The sequence below is a fragment of the Oncorhynchus masou genome, chromosome 17 (assembly GCF_036934945.1).
Source record: "Oncorhynchus masou masou isolate Uvic2021 chromosome 17, UVic_Omas_1.1, whole genome shotgun sequence".
NCBI lineage: Eukaryota > Metazoa > Chordata > Actinopteri > Salmoniformes > Salmonidae > Oncorhynchus > Oncorhynchus masou.
In genome coordinates, this window is record NC_088228.1 from 26,009,032 (window position 1) to 26,022,921 (window position 13,890).

Sequence of the window (13,890 nt, forward strand, 5' to 3'; positions counted from 1 at the left end):
GGTTGATGATATTACTAGTTTATCTAGCTTGTTCTGCATTGCGTATAATCGATGCGGTGCCTGTTAATTTATCATTGAATCACAGGCTACTTCGCCAAACAGGTAAAAAATGCACTGTCGTTGCACCAATGTGTACCTAACATTAACATCAACACCTTTCTTAAAATCAATACACAAGTATATATTTTAAACCTGCATATTTAGTTAATATTGCCTGCTAACATGAATTTCTTTTAAATAGGGAAATTGTCACTTCTCTCGCGTTCCGTGCAAACGGAGTCCGGGTATATGCAACAGTTTGAGCCGCCTGGCACTTGGCAATCTGTGTGAAGACTATTTCTTCCTAACAAAGACAGCCAACTTCGCCAAACGGGGGATGATTTAACAAAAGCGCATTTGCAATTGTTGCACGAATCTACCTAACCATAAACATCAAGGCCTTTCTTAAAATCAATACACAGAAGTATATATATTTTTAAACCTGCATATTTAGTTAAAAGAAATTAATGTTAGCAGGCAATATTAAACTATTGAAATTGTGTGTCTTCTCTTGCGTTCATTGCACGCAGTGTCAGGGTATATGCAACAGTTTGGGCCGAACTAAATCGCCAGAATTTTACGTAATTATGACATAACATTGAAAGTTGTGCAATGTAACAGCAATATTTAGACTTATGGATGCCACCCGTTAGATAAAATACGGAACGGTTCTGTATTTCACTGAAAGAAAAAACCTTTTGTTTTCGAAATGATAGTTCGACCATATTAATGACGTAAGGCTCGTATTTCTGTGTGTTATTATATTATAATTAAGTCTATTATTTGATAGAGCAGTCTGACTGAGTGGTGGTAGGCAGCAGCAGGCTCGTAAGCATTCATTCAAACAGCACTTTACTGCGTTTTGCCAGCAGCTCTTCACAATGCGTAAAAGCATTGCACTGTTTATGACTTCAAACTTATCAACTCCCGAGATTAGGCTGGCAATACTAAAGTACTTATTAGAACATCCAATAGTCAAAGGTATATGAATTACAAATGGTATAGAGAGAAATAGTCCTATAATAACTACAACCTAAAACTTCTTAACTGGGAAAATTGAAGGCTCATGTTAAAAGGAACCACCAGCTTTCATATGTTCTCATGTTCTGAGCAAGGAACTTAAAAGTTTTTTTTACATGGCATATATTGCACTTTTACTTTCTTCTCCAACACTTTTTTTTTGCATTATTTAAACCAAATTGAACGTTTCATTATTTGAGACTAAATTGATTTTATTGCTGTATTATATTAAGTTAAAATAAGTGTTCATTGTTCGTTCAGTATAGTTGTAATTGTCAAATTTTTACAAATAAATATATATTAAATATAGACGTTGAAAAATCATAATCGGTCGACCTCTAGTACCAACAACAACAACTTATTTGCCGTCTCACAAAAAACCTATCCCTTTTTTCCATGAATGACCTAGTTCATTATTTCTCAATGTCTTGTACTGTACTAAATGTACTCAGCTATTCATTGACACCTGTCCTCACTCCTTCTACTCTCCCTGTTTCCTCCTGCAGGTGTGTGTCCTGTACCCAGTGTGGTGCCACCTCGCCAGGCCTGAGGTGTGAGTGGCAGAATAATTACACCCAGTGCGCCCCCTGTGGCAGCCTGGCGACGTGCCCCTTCTGTCTCCAGGACTACAGCGAGGGAGAGATCGTGGTGCAGTGCCGCCAATGCGACAGGTGGGCATTGCTACAGTACTAGCTAAGCCTGCCGTAACCTATATTTATTGTCTGTTATTTTGAATCATGGTAACCGAAACCCCAACCCCTTCTCCTTCCTCTCCGATAGGTGGATACATAGTTCCTGCCAGGGTCTCCATTCAGAGGAGGATGTGGAGAAAGCAGCAGACAGCAGCTTTGACTGCACCATGTGCCGAGTCCACAAGGCCTCCAAGGGTAAGGAAGCACTACATACAGTATAGCCTTCTGAGTCCTTGCAACTGTATCTGACCCTCTCAGGCATCTCGTGTATTGCAGCAAATTACTCATTGGCTTTTGTGTCCTCACTGCATCCACAGCGCCTGTGTCCAAGGCCAGAGAGTCCATTGAACCAGCAGTTATGACGCAGATTCTCACAAAAGCTAAAGACATGGGTAAGAACAAGAAGTCTGCTTTTGGTATTTATTTATTTAATAAAACAAATATATTCACTACAGATCAAAAGTTTGGGGTCACTTAGAAATGTCCTTGTACACAGCGTTGTATGAGATCTTCTTCAGTTTCTTGAATTTCTCCCCTTCATTTCTCAGAACAAAGTAGATTGAAGAGTTTCAGAAAAACTTTTTTGGTTCTGGTCATTTTGAGCCTGTAATCAAAACCGCACATGCTGATGCTCCAGATACTCAACTAGTCTAAAGAAGGCCAGTTTTATTGCTTCTTTAATCAGCACACAGTTTTCAGTTGTGCTAACATAATTGCAAAACGGTTTTCTAATGATCAATTCGCCTTTTTAAAATGATAAACTTGTATTTGCTAACAACGGTTGCTGATAATGGGCCTCTGTATGCCTTTCCAGCTACAATTGTATTTACAACATTAACACTATTTCTGATCAATTTGATGTTATTTTAATGGACAAAAAAAATGCTTTTTTTCCCCTTCAAATTTTACATTTCTAAGTGACCCCAAACCTTTGAACGGTAGTGTATCAGCTTTAATATTGCAAATAGATTGTGGCTTCTATCAATGTAATTGTCTGCATAATTTGCAATCCCCCATATATATTTTTTATAATAAGTAGATATTTTATATTATTTTTTTATTTTTCTTTTTCTCCCCCTTTTATTATTTTCCCCTAATCCTTACCACCCCTCCCATAATTGGAGTCAACTAATGGACGACAACACTTAGGCGTCTACTTCTAGCTTATACATACTATATACATTTTACCAGCTCAGTATATTTCAGTCCCACCCTCCAGCTCCCCTCAACCCCTCCCATCTATCTCTGAAGACCATCCAGTTTTGATTTCTATTTGCCATATGCTTTTAGTATTTGTTCTGTCTGGAGATCGAGACATTTCTTCTTCTCTGAGATGCCTTCTCGCTCTTTGACTTAATGAAACCTCGTTTTAATCCCATTGAACAGTACTGTATATTCCACACATTCCAGTTCATCTCGGATGTTCAAACAGCACCATAACCTTGTGGAGTGTGTGTGTGTCTTTCAGACTTGGTCAGGACGTACACTCAGGATGGCGTGTGTCTGACAGAGTCAGGCTTGTGTCAGCTCAAGAGCCTGACGGCACCTGCGTCGCGGCGTAGGAAACCCAAGCCCAAGCTGAAGCTGAAGATCATCAACCAGAACAGTGTTGCAGTGCTGCAGGCCCCCCTGGACCTGCTGTCAGAACACTCCCGGGACGAGGACGTGGAGGACCACAGAGGTGCATGTCTTTTAATAAGAATGTGTTCTTAACCTATATTTAAGCAGGGAAGTCCGTTAACTGACCTAAATACAACAAGCCTGTTGGAAACTATCCCATAGTGTTTTCTAAGGGCACAGATTAAGACCCTCTGAAACGGCAATTGTCCTTCATGTTCCTAAATTCCAATGACGCTGACAGCAGACGGTTAGGTGGTGGTGTAAGAGTTGTGGAGCTAAATTCCACAAATTGAAAAATCCACAATTTCAATTAGGCTAATCTCTTGAAGTTGACTGGAGTTGAAATGGGATTGACCCTGGGTGCTGTAGCTTGGGGGTAGAGTGGTCTGTTAGTCTGTTCTGCAGACTGGCTGTCTCCTTATCACCTCTCTCTGTCTGTCTCTGTCTCTCTTTCTCTAAGAGCTTTAGTAGCATGGGAAACATTATGTTAACAGTAAATTCATTTACAGTAAACATTACACTCTAAAATTTTCTCAATAGCAAGACTATGCTCACTGACTCATGCATATTCAAAGCTTTCCTTAAGTTTGTGTCAGTCACAGTGGTCAGGTATTCTGCCACTGTGTACTCTCTGTTTAGAGCCAAATAGCATTCTAGTTTCCTTTTTAAATTTTTATTCTTTCCAATGTTCAAGTAATTATCTTTTTGTTTTCGCATTTATTGGTTTGGGTCTAATTGTGGTGTTGTGCTGGGGCTCTGTTGGGTGTGTTTATGTTTGTGAACAGAGCCCCAGGACCAGCTTGCTTAGGGGACTCTTCTCCAGGTTCATCTTTCTTTAGGTGATGGGTTTGTTATGGAAGGTTTGGGAATCTCTTCCTTTTAGGTGGTTATAGAATTTAACGTCTCTTTTCTGGATTTTAATAATTTTGATAATCGGCCTAATTCTGTTCTGTATGGATTATTTGGCGCTTTACATTATACACTGAGGATATTTTTGCAGAATTCTGCATGCAGTTTCTCAATTTGGTGTTGGTTCCATTTTATGAATTATTTGTTGGTGAGCGGATCCCAGACCTCACAACCATGAAGCGCAATGGGTTCTATAACTTGTTCAAGTATTTTTAGCCAGATCTTAATTGGTATGTTGAATTTTATGTTTATTTTGATGGCATAGAAGGCCATTCTTGCCTTGTCTCTCAGATGGTACACAGCTTTGTGGAAGTTACCTGTGGCGCTGATGTTTAGGCCGAGGTACATATAGTTTTTTTGTGTGCTCTCGGGCAACGGTATCTAGATGGAATTTGTATTCGTGGTCCTGGCGTCTGGACCTTTTTTGGAACACCATTATTTTTGTCTAACTGAGATTTACTGTCAGGGCCCAGGTCTGGCAGAATCTATGCAGAAGCTCTGGGTGCTGCTGTAGGCCCTCCTTGGTTGGAGACAGAAGCACCAGATCATCAACAAAGCATGAGAAGACTTTGCCTTTGTTTTGGTTTGTTTGTTTGTCAATTAGGGCGTGCAGGGTGAATAATTGGTCTGTCGTAGTCATTTGGTAAAAAGCCAATTTGACATTTGCTCAGTACATTGTTTTCACTGAGGAAATGTACGCGTCTGCTGTTGACGCATATCCCACGGTAGTTATTGGGGTCAAATATGTCTCCACTTTTGTAGATTGGGGTGATCTGTCCTTGGTTCCAAATATTGGGGAAGATGCCAAAGCCAAGGATGATATTAAAGAGTTTATGAATTATAGCCAATTGGAATTTGTGGTCTGTATATTTTATAATTTCATGTAGGATACCATCAACACCATAGGCATTTTTGGGTTGTAGGGTTTGTATTGTGTCCTGTAGCTCATTCAGTGGAGAATCCAGTGGGTTCTGGTATTCTTTAATAGTTGATTCTCTCTCGCTCTGTGTGTGGCGCTCTCTCTCGCTCTGTGTGTGTGGCGCTCTCTCTCGCTCTGTGTGTGTGGCGCTCTCTCTCGCTCTGTGTGTGTGGCGCTCTCTCGCTCTGTGTGTGTGTGGCGCTCTCTCTCGCTCTGTGTGTGTGTGGCGCTCTCTCGCTCTGTGTGTGTGTGGCGCTCTCTCTCGCTCTGTGTGTGTGTGGCGCTCTCTCTCGCTCTGTGTGTGTGGCGCTCTCTCGCTCTGTGTGTGTGTGGCGCTCTCTCTCTCTCTGGCGCTCTCTCTGTGTGTGGCGCTCTCTCTCTCTCTGGCGCTCTCTCTGTGTGTGGTGCTCTCTCTCTCTCTGGCGCTCTCTGTGTGTGTGGCGCTCTCGCTCTCTGTGTGTGTGGCGCTCTCTCTCTCTGGCGCTCTCTGTGTGTGTGGCGCTCTCTCTCTCTGGCGCTCTCTGTGTGTGTGGCGCTCTCTCTCTCTGGCGCTCTCTGTGTGTGTGGCGCTCTCTCTCTCTGGCGCTCTCTGTGTGTGTGGCGCTCTCTCTCTCTGGCGCTCTCTGTGTGTGTGGCGCTCTCTCTCTCTGGCGCTCTCTGTGTGTGTGGCGCTCTCTCTCTCTCTGGCGCTCTCTCTCTCTGGCGCTCTCTCTCTCTGGCGCTCTCTGTGTGGCGCGCTCTCTCTCTCGCGCTCTCTCTCTCGCGCTCTCTGTGTGGCGCGCTCTCTGTGTGGCGCGCTCTCTGTGTGGCGCTCTCTCTCTCGCGCTCTCTGTGTGGCGCTCTCTCTCTCGCGCTCTCTGTGTGGCGCTCTCTCTCTCGCGCTCTCTGTGTGGCGCTCTCTCTCTCGCGCTCTCTGTGTGGCGCTCTCTCTCTCGCGCTCTCTGTGTGGCGCTCTCTCTCTCGCGCTCTCTGTGTGGCGCTCTCTCTCGCGCTCTCTGTGTGGCGCTCTCTCTCTCGCGCTCTCTGTGTGGCGCTCTCTCTCTCGCGCTCTCTGTGTGGCGCTCTCTCTCTCGCGCTCTCTGTGTGCCGCTCTCTCTCTGTGTGCCGCTCTCTCTCTCGCGCTCTCTGTGTGCCGCTCTCTCTCGCTCTGTGTGTGCCGCTCTCTCTCGCTCTGTGTGTGGCGCTCTCTCTCGCTCTGTGTGTGGCGCTCTCTCGCTCTGTGTGTGGCGCTCTCTCTCGCTCTGTGTGTGGCGCTCTCTCTCGCTCTGTGTGTGGCGCTCTCTCTCGCTCTGTGTGTGGCGCTCTCTCTCGCTCTGTGTGGCGCTCTCTCTCGCTCTGTGTGGCGCTCTCTCTCGCTCTGTGTGGCGCTCTCTCGCTCTGTGTGGCGCTCTCTCGCTCTCTGTGTGGCGCTCTCTCTCGCTCTCTGTGTGGCGCTCTCTCTCGCTCTCTGTGTGGCGCTCTCTCTCGCTCTCTGTGTGGCGCTCTCTCTCTCTCTCTGTGTGGCGCTCTCTCTCGCTCTCTGTGTGGCGCTCTCTCTCGCTCTCTGTGTGGCGCTCTCTCTCGCTCTCTGTGTGGCGCTCTCTCTCGCTCTCTGTGTGGCGCTCTCTGTGTGGCGCTCTCGCTCTCTGGCGCTCTCTCTCTCTGGCGCTCTCTCTCTCGCTCTGTGTGGCGCTCTCTCTCTCTGTGTGTGGCGCTCTCTCTCTCTGTGTGTGGCGCTCTCTCTCTCTGTGTGACGCGCTCGCTCTCTCTCTCTGTGTGACGCGCTCGCTCTCTCTGTGTGGCACTCTCTCTCTCTCTCTGTGTTGCGCGCTCGCTCTCTCTCTCTGGCGCCCTCTCTCTCTCTCTGTGTGGCTGTCTCTCTCTCTCTGTGTGGCTCTCTCTCTCGCTCTCTGTGTGGCGCTCTCGCTCTCTGTGTGGCGCGCTCGCTCTCTGTGTGGCGCGCTCGCTCTCTGTGTGGCGCTCTCTCTCTCTGGCGCTCTCTCTCTCTCTGGCGCTCTCTCTCTCTCTGGCGCTCTCTCTCTCTCTGGCGCTCTCTCTCTCGCTCTGTGTGGCGCTCTCTCTCTCGCTCTGTGTGGTGCTCTCTCTCTCTCTCTGTGTGTGGCGCTCTCTCTCTCTCTCTGTGTGTGGCGCTCTCTCTCTCTGTGTGTGTGGCGCTCTCTCTCTGTGTGTGGCGCTCTCTCTCTCTGTGTGTGGCGCTCTCTCTCTCTGTGTGTGGCGCTCTCTCTCTCTGTGTGTGGCGCTCTCTCTCTCGCTCTGTGTGGCGCTCTCTCTCTCGCTCTGTGTGACGCGCTCTCTCTCTGTGTGTGGCGCGCTCTCTCTCTGTGTGTGGCACTCTCTCTCTCTCTGTGTTGCGCTCTCTCTCTCACTGTGGCGCACTCGCTCTCTCTCACTGTGGCGCACTCGCTCTCTCTCTCTGTGTGGCGCGCTCGCTCTCTCTCTCGCTCTCTTTCTCTCAGTGTGGCGCTCTCTCTCTGTGTGGCGCGCTCTCTCTCTCTCTGTGTGGCGCGCTCTCTCTCTCTCTCTCTGGCGCTCGCTCTCTCTCTCTCTGTGTGGCGCGCTCGCTCTCTCTCTCGCTCTCTCTCTCTGTGTGGCGCTCTCTCTCGCTCTCTCTGTGTGGCACGCTCTCTCTCGCTCTCTGTGTGGCTCGCTCTCTCTCGCTCTCTCTGTGTGGCACGCTCTCTCTCTTTGTGGCACGCTCTCTCTCTTTGTGGCACGCTCTCTCTCTCTGTGTGGCACGCTCTCTCTCTCTGTGTGGCACGCTCTCTCTCTCTGTGTGGCGCGCTCGCTCTGTGTGGCGCGCTCTCTCTCTCTCTGTGTGGCGCTCTCTCTCTCTCTGTGTGTGGCGCTCTCTCTCTCTCTGTGTGTGGCGCGCTCGCTCTCTCTCTGTGTGTGGCGCGCTCGCTCTCTCTCTGTGTGTGGCGCGCTCGCTCTCTCTGTGTGTGGCGCGCTCGCTCTCTGTGTGTGGCACTCTCTCTCTCTGTGTGTGGCGCGCTCGCTCTCTCTCTCTCTGGCGCCCTCTCTCTCTCTGGCGCGCTCTCTCTCTCTCTGTGTGGCTCTCTCTCTCTCTGTGTGGCTCTCTCTCTCTCTGTGTGGCTCTCTCTCTCTCTCTGTGTGGCTCTCTCTCTCTCTGTGTGGCTCTCTCTCTCTCTGTGGCTCTCTCTCTCTCTCTCTCTCTGCGCGCTCTCTCTCTGGCGCGCTCTCTCTCTCTCTGGCGCGCTCTCTCTGTGTGGCGCGCTCTCTCTGTGTGGCGCGCTCTCTCTGTGTGGCGCGCTCTTTCTGTGTGGCGCGCTCTCTCTCTCTCTCTGTGGCTCTCTCTCTCTGTGTGGCTCTCTCTCTCTCTGTGTGGCTCTCTCTCTCTCTCTCTCTGTGTGGCTCTCTCTCTCTCTCTCTCTCTCTCTGTGTGGCTCTCTCTCTCTCTCTCTGGCGCGCTCTCTCTCTCTGGCGCGCTCTCTCTCTCTGGCGCGCTCTCTCTCTCTCTGCGCGCTCTCTCTGTGTGGCGCGCTCTCTCTGTGTGGCGCGCTCTCTCTGTGTGGCGCGCTCTCTCTGTGTGGCGCGCTCTCTCTGTGTGGCGCGCTCTCTCTCTCTGTGTGGCGCGCTCTCTCTCACTGTGGCGCACTCGCTCTCTCTCTCTGTGTGGCGCGCTCGCTCTCTCTCTCGCTCTCTTTCTCTCAGTGTGGCGCTCTCTCTCTGTGTGGCGCGCTCTCTCTCTCTCTGTGGCGCTCGCTCTCTCTCTCTCTGTGTGTGCGCGCTCGCTCTCTCTCTCGCTCTCTCTCTCTGTGTGGCGCTCTCTCTCGCTCTCTGTGTGGCACGCTCTCTCTCGCTCTCTCTGTGTGGCACGCTCTCTCTCGCTCTCTCTGTGTGGCACGCTCTCTCTTTGTGGCACGCTCTCTCTCTCTGTGTGGCACGCTCTCTCTCTGTGTGGCACGCTCTCTCTCTCTGTGTGGCACGCTCTCTCTCTCTGTGTGCGCGCTCTCTCTCTGTGTGGCGCTCTCTCTCTCTCTGTGTGTGGCGCGCTCGCTCTCTCTCTGTGTGTGGCGCGCTCGCTCTCTCTCTGTGTGTGGCGCGCTCGCTCTCTCTGTGTGTGGCGCGCTCGCTCTCTCTGTGTGGCGCGCTCGCTCTCTGTGTGTGGCACTCTCTCTCTGTGTGTGGCGCGCTCGCTCTCTCTCTCTCTGGCGCCCTCTCTCTCTGGCGCGTCTCTCTCTCTCTGTGTGGCTCTCTCTCTCTGTGTGGCTCTCTCTCTCTCTGTGTGGCTCTCTCTCTCTGTGTGGCTCTCTCTCTCTCTGTGGCTCTCTCTCTCTCTGGCGCGCTCTCTCTGTGTGGCGCTCTCTCTCTGTGGGCGCGCTCTCTCTGTGTGGCGCGCTCTCTCTGTGTGGCGCTCTCTCTCTGTGTGCGCGCTCTCTCTGTGTGGCGCGCTCTCTGTGTGGCGCGCTCTCTCTGTGTGGCGCGCTCTCTCTGTGTGTGCGCGCTCTCTCTGTGTGGCGCGCTCTCTCTGTGTGGCGCGCTCTCTCTGTGTGGCGCGCTCTCTCTGTGGCGCGCTCTCTCTGTGTGGCGCGCTCTCTCTGTGTGGCGCGCTCTCTCTCGCGCTCTCTGTGTGGCGCTCTCTCTCTCGCTCTCTGTGTGGCGCTCTCTCTCTCGCGCTCTCTGTGTGGCGCTCTCTCTCTCGCTCTCTGTGTGGCGCTCTCTCTCGCGCTCTCTGTGTGGCGCTCTCTCTCTCGCGCTCTCTGTGTGGCGCTCTCTCTCTCGCGCTCTCTGTGTGCCGCTCTCTCTCTCGCGCTCTGTGTGGCGCTCTCTCGCGCTCTGTGTGTGGCGCTCTCTCTCGCTCTGTGTGTGGCGCTCTCTCTCGCTCTGTGTGTGGCGCTCTCTCTCGCTCTGTGTGTGGCGCTCTCTCTCGCTCTGTGTGTGGCGCTCTCTCGCTCTGTGTGTGGCGCTCTCTCTCGCTCTGTGTGTGGCGCTCTCTCTCGCTCTGTGTGTGGCGCTCTCTCGCTCTCTGTGTGGCGCTCTCTCGCTCTCTGTGTGGCGCTCTCTCGCTCTCTGTGTGGCGCTCTCTCTCGCTCTCTGTGTGGCGCTCTCTCTCGCTCTCTGTGTGGCGCTCTCTCTCGCTCTCTGTGTGGCGCTCTCTCTCGCTCTCTGTGTGGCGCTCTCTCGCTCTCTGTGTGGCGCTCTCTGTGTGGCGCGCTCGCTCTCTGTGTGGCGCGCTCGCTCTCTGGCGCTCTCTCTCTCTGGCGCTCTCTCTCTCTGGCGCTCTCTCTCGCTCTGTGTGGCGCTCTCTCTCTCGCTCTGTGTGGCGCTCTCTCTCTCGCTCTGTGTGGCGCTGTCTCTCTCGCTCTGTGTGGCGCTCTCTCTCTCTGTGTGACGCGCTCGCTCTCTCTGTGTGGCACTCTCTCTCTCTCTGTGTTGCGCGCTCGCTCTCTCCCTCTCTGGCGCCCTCTCTCTCTCTGTGTGGCTGTCTCTCTCTCTCTGTGTGGCTCTCTCTCTCGCTCTCTGTGTGGCGCGCTCGCTCTCTCTCTGTGTGTGGCGCGCTCGCTCTCTCTGTGTGGCGCGCTCGCTCTCTGTGTGTGGCACTCTCTCTCTCTGTGTGTGGCGCGCTCGCTCTCTCTCTCTCTCTGGCGCCCTCTCTCTCTCTCTGGCGCGCTCTCTCTCTCTCTGTGTGGCTCTCTCTCTCTCTGTGTGGCTCTCTCTCTCTCTCTGTGTGGCTCTCTCTCTCTCTGTGTGGCTCTCTCTCTCTCTGTGGCTTTCTCTCTCTCTCTGGCGCGCTCTCTCTCTCTCTGGCGCGCTCTCTCTCTCTCTGGCGCGCTCTCTCTGTGTGGCGCGCTCTCTCTGTGTGGCGCGCTCTCTCTGTGTGGCGCGCTCTTTCTGTGTGGCGCGCTCTCTCTCTCTCTCTGTGGCTCTCTCTCTGTGTGGCTCTCTCTCTCTCTGTGTGGCTCTCTCTCTCTCTCTCTCTCTGTGTGGCTCTCTCTCTCTCTCTGGCGCGCTCTCTCTCTCTGGCGCGCTCTCTCTCTCTGGCGCGCTCTCTCTGTGTGGCGCGCTCTCTCTGTGTGGCGCGCTCTCTCTCTCTGTGTGGCGCGCTCTCTCTGTGTGGCGCGCTCTCTCTCTCTGTGTGGCGCGCTCTCTCTCACTGTGGCGCACTCGCTCTCTCTCTGTGTGGCGCGCTCGCTCTCTCTCTCGCTCTCTTTCTCTCAGTGTGGCGCTCTCTCTCTGTGTGGCGCGCTCTCTCTCTCTCTCTCTGTGGCGCTCGCTCTCTCTCTCTCTCTGTGTGGCGCGCTCTCTCTGTGTGGCGCGCTCTCTCTCTCTGTGTGGCGCGCTCTCTCTCACTGTGGCGCACTCGCTCTCTCTCTCTGTGTGGCGCGCTCGCTCTCTCTCTCGCTCTCTTTCTCTCAGTGTGGCGCTCTCTCTCTGTGTGGCGCGCTCTCTCTCTCTCTCTCTGTGGCGCTCGCTCTCTCTCTCTCTCTGTGTGGCGCGCTCGCTCTCTCTCTCGCTCTCTCTCTCTGTGTGGCGCTCTCTCTCGCTCTCTCTGTGTGGCACGCTCTCTCTCGCTCTCTCTGTGTGGCACGCTCTCTCTCGCTCTCTCTGTGTGGCACGCTCTCTCTCTTTGTGGCACTCTCGCTCTCTCTGTGTGGCACGCTCTCTCTCTCTGTGTGGCACGCTCTCTCTCTCTGTGTGGCACGCTCTCTCTCTCTGTGTGGCGCGCTCTCTCTCTCTGTGTGGCGCTCTCTCTCTCTCTGTGTGTGGCGCGCTCGCTCTCTCTCTGTGTGTGGCGCGCTCTCTCTCTCTCTGTGTGTGGCGCGCTCGCTCTCTCTGTGTGTGGCGCGCTCGCTCTCTCTGTGTGGCGCGCTCGCTCTCTGTGTGTGGCACTCTCTCTCTCTGTGTGTGGCGCGCTCGCTCTCTCTCTCTCTGGCGCCCTCTCTCTCTCTGGCGCGCTCTCTCTCTCTGTGTGGCTCTCTCTCTCTCTGTGTGGCTCTCTCTCTCTCTGTGTGGCTCTCTCTCTCTCTGTGTGGCTCTCTCTCTCTCTGTGTGGCTCTCTCTCTCTCTGTGGCTCTCTCTCTCTATGGCGCGCTCTCTCTCTCTCTGGCGCGCTCTCTCTCTCTGGCGCGCTCTCTCTGTGTGGCGCGCTCTCTCTGTGTGGCGCGCTCTCTCTGTGTGGCGCGCTCTCTCTGTGTGGCGCGCTCTCTCTGTGTGGCGCGCTCTCTCTCTGTGTGGCGCGCTCTCTCTGTGTGGCGCGCTCTCTCTGTGTGGCGCGCTCTCTCTGTGTGGCGCGCTCTCTCTGTGTGGCGCGCTCTCTCTGTGTGGCGCGCTCTCTCTCGCGCTCTCTGTGTGGCGCGCTCTCTCTCGCGCTCTCTGTGTGGCGCTCTCTCTCTCGCGCTCTCTGTGTGGCGCTCTCTCTCTCGCGCTCTCTGTGTGGCGCTCTCTCTCTCGCGCTCTCTGTGTGGCGCTCTCTCTCTCGCGCTCTCTGTGTGCCGCTCTCTCTCTCGCGCTCTCTGTGTGCCGCTCTCCCCTCTCGCGCTCTGTGTGGCGCTCTCGCGCTCTGTGTGTGCGCTCTCTCTCGCTCTGTGTGTGCGCTCTCTCTCGCTCTGTGTGTGGCGCTCTCTCGCTCTGTGTGTGGCGCTCTCTCTCGCTCTGTGTGTGGCGCTCTCTCTCGCTCTGTGTGTGGCGCTCTCTCTCGCTCTGTGTGTGGCGCTCTCTCTCGCTCTGTGTGTGCGCTCTCTCTCGCTCTGTGTGTGGCGCTCTCTCGCTCTCTGTGTGGCGCTCTCTCGCTCTCTGTGTGGCGCTCTCTCTCGCTCTCTGTGTGGCGCTCTCTCTCGCTCTCTGTGTGGCGCTCTCTCTCGCTCTCTGTGTGGCGCTCTCGCTCTCTGTGTGGCGCGCTCGCTCTCTGTGTGGCGCGCTCGCTCTCTGGCGCTCTCTCTCTCTGGCGCTCTCTCTCTCTGGCGCTCTCTCTCTCGCTCTGTGTGGCGCTGTCTCTCTCGCTCTGTGTGGCGCTCTCTCTCTCTGTGTGTGGCGCTCTCTCTCTCTGTGTGACGCGCTCGCTCTCTCTGTGTGGCACTCTCTCTCTCTCTGTGTTGCGCGCTCGCTCTCTCCCTCTCTGGCGCCCTCTCTCTCTCTCTGTGTGGCTGTCTCTCTCTGTGTGGCTCTCTCTCTCGCTCTCTGTGTGGCGCTCTCGCTCTCTGTGTGGCGCGCTCGCTCTCTGTGTGGCGCGCTCGCTCTCTGTGTGGCGCGCTCGCTCTCTGTGTGGCGCTCTCTCTCTCTGGCGCTCTCTCTCTCTCTCTCTGGCGCTCTCTCTCTCTCTCTGGCGCTCTCTCTCGCTCTGTGTGGCGCTCTCTCTCTCGCTCTGTGTGGCGCTCTCTCTCTCGCTCTGTGTGTGGCGCTCTCTCTCTCTGTGTGTGGCGCTCTCTCTCTCTGTGTGTGGCGCTCTCTCTCTCTGTGTGTGGCACTCTCTCTGTCTGTGTGTGGCGCTCTCTCTCTCGCTCTGTGTGGCGCTCTCTCTCTCGCTCTGTGTGACGCGCTCGCTCTATCTGTGTGGCGCGCTCTCTCTCTGTGTTGCGCGCTCGCTCTCTGTGTGGCGCGCTCGCTCTCTGTGTGGCGCGCTCGCTCTCTCTCTCTCTGGCGCGCTCGCTCTCTCTCTCTCTGGCGCCCTCTCTCTCTCTCTGTGTGGCTGTCTCTCTCTCTCTCTGTGGCTCTCTCTCTCTCTCTCTGTGT

The 13,890-nt window shown here is 53.7% G+C and overlaps 1 protein-coding gene across 4 annotated transcripts in view; it reads left to right on the forward strand.

The window, feature by feature from the left end:
• LOC135558769 (histone-lysine N-methyltransferase 2C-like) overlaps positions 1–13,890 on the forward strand; it is a 160,710-nt gene that overhangs the window by 56,537 nt on the left and 90,283 nt on the right. For all 4 annotated transcript variants that reach the window (XM_064992878.1, XM_064992879.1, XM_064992880.1 and 1 more), the window contains 4 exons: positions 1,566–1,730; positions 1,840–1,946; positions 2,069–2,143; positions 3,220–3,432. In XM_064992878.1, coding sequence (XP_064848950.1) covers positions 1,566–1,730; positions 1,840–1,946; positions 2,069–2,143; positions 3,220–3,432 — 560 coding nt within the window. The remainder of the gene's footprint in view (positions 1–1,565; positions 1,731–1,839; positions 1,947–2,068; positions 2,144–3,219; positions 3,433–13,890) is intronic.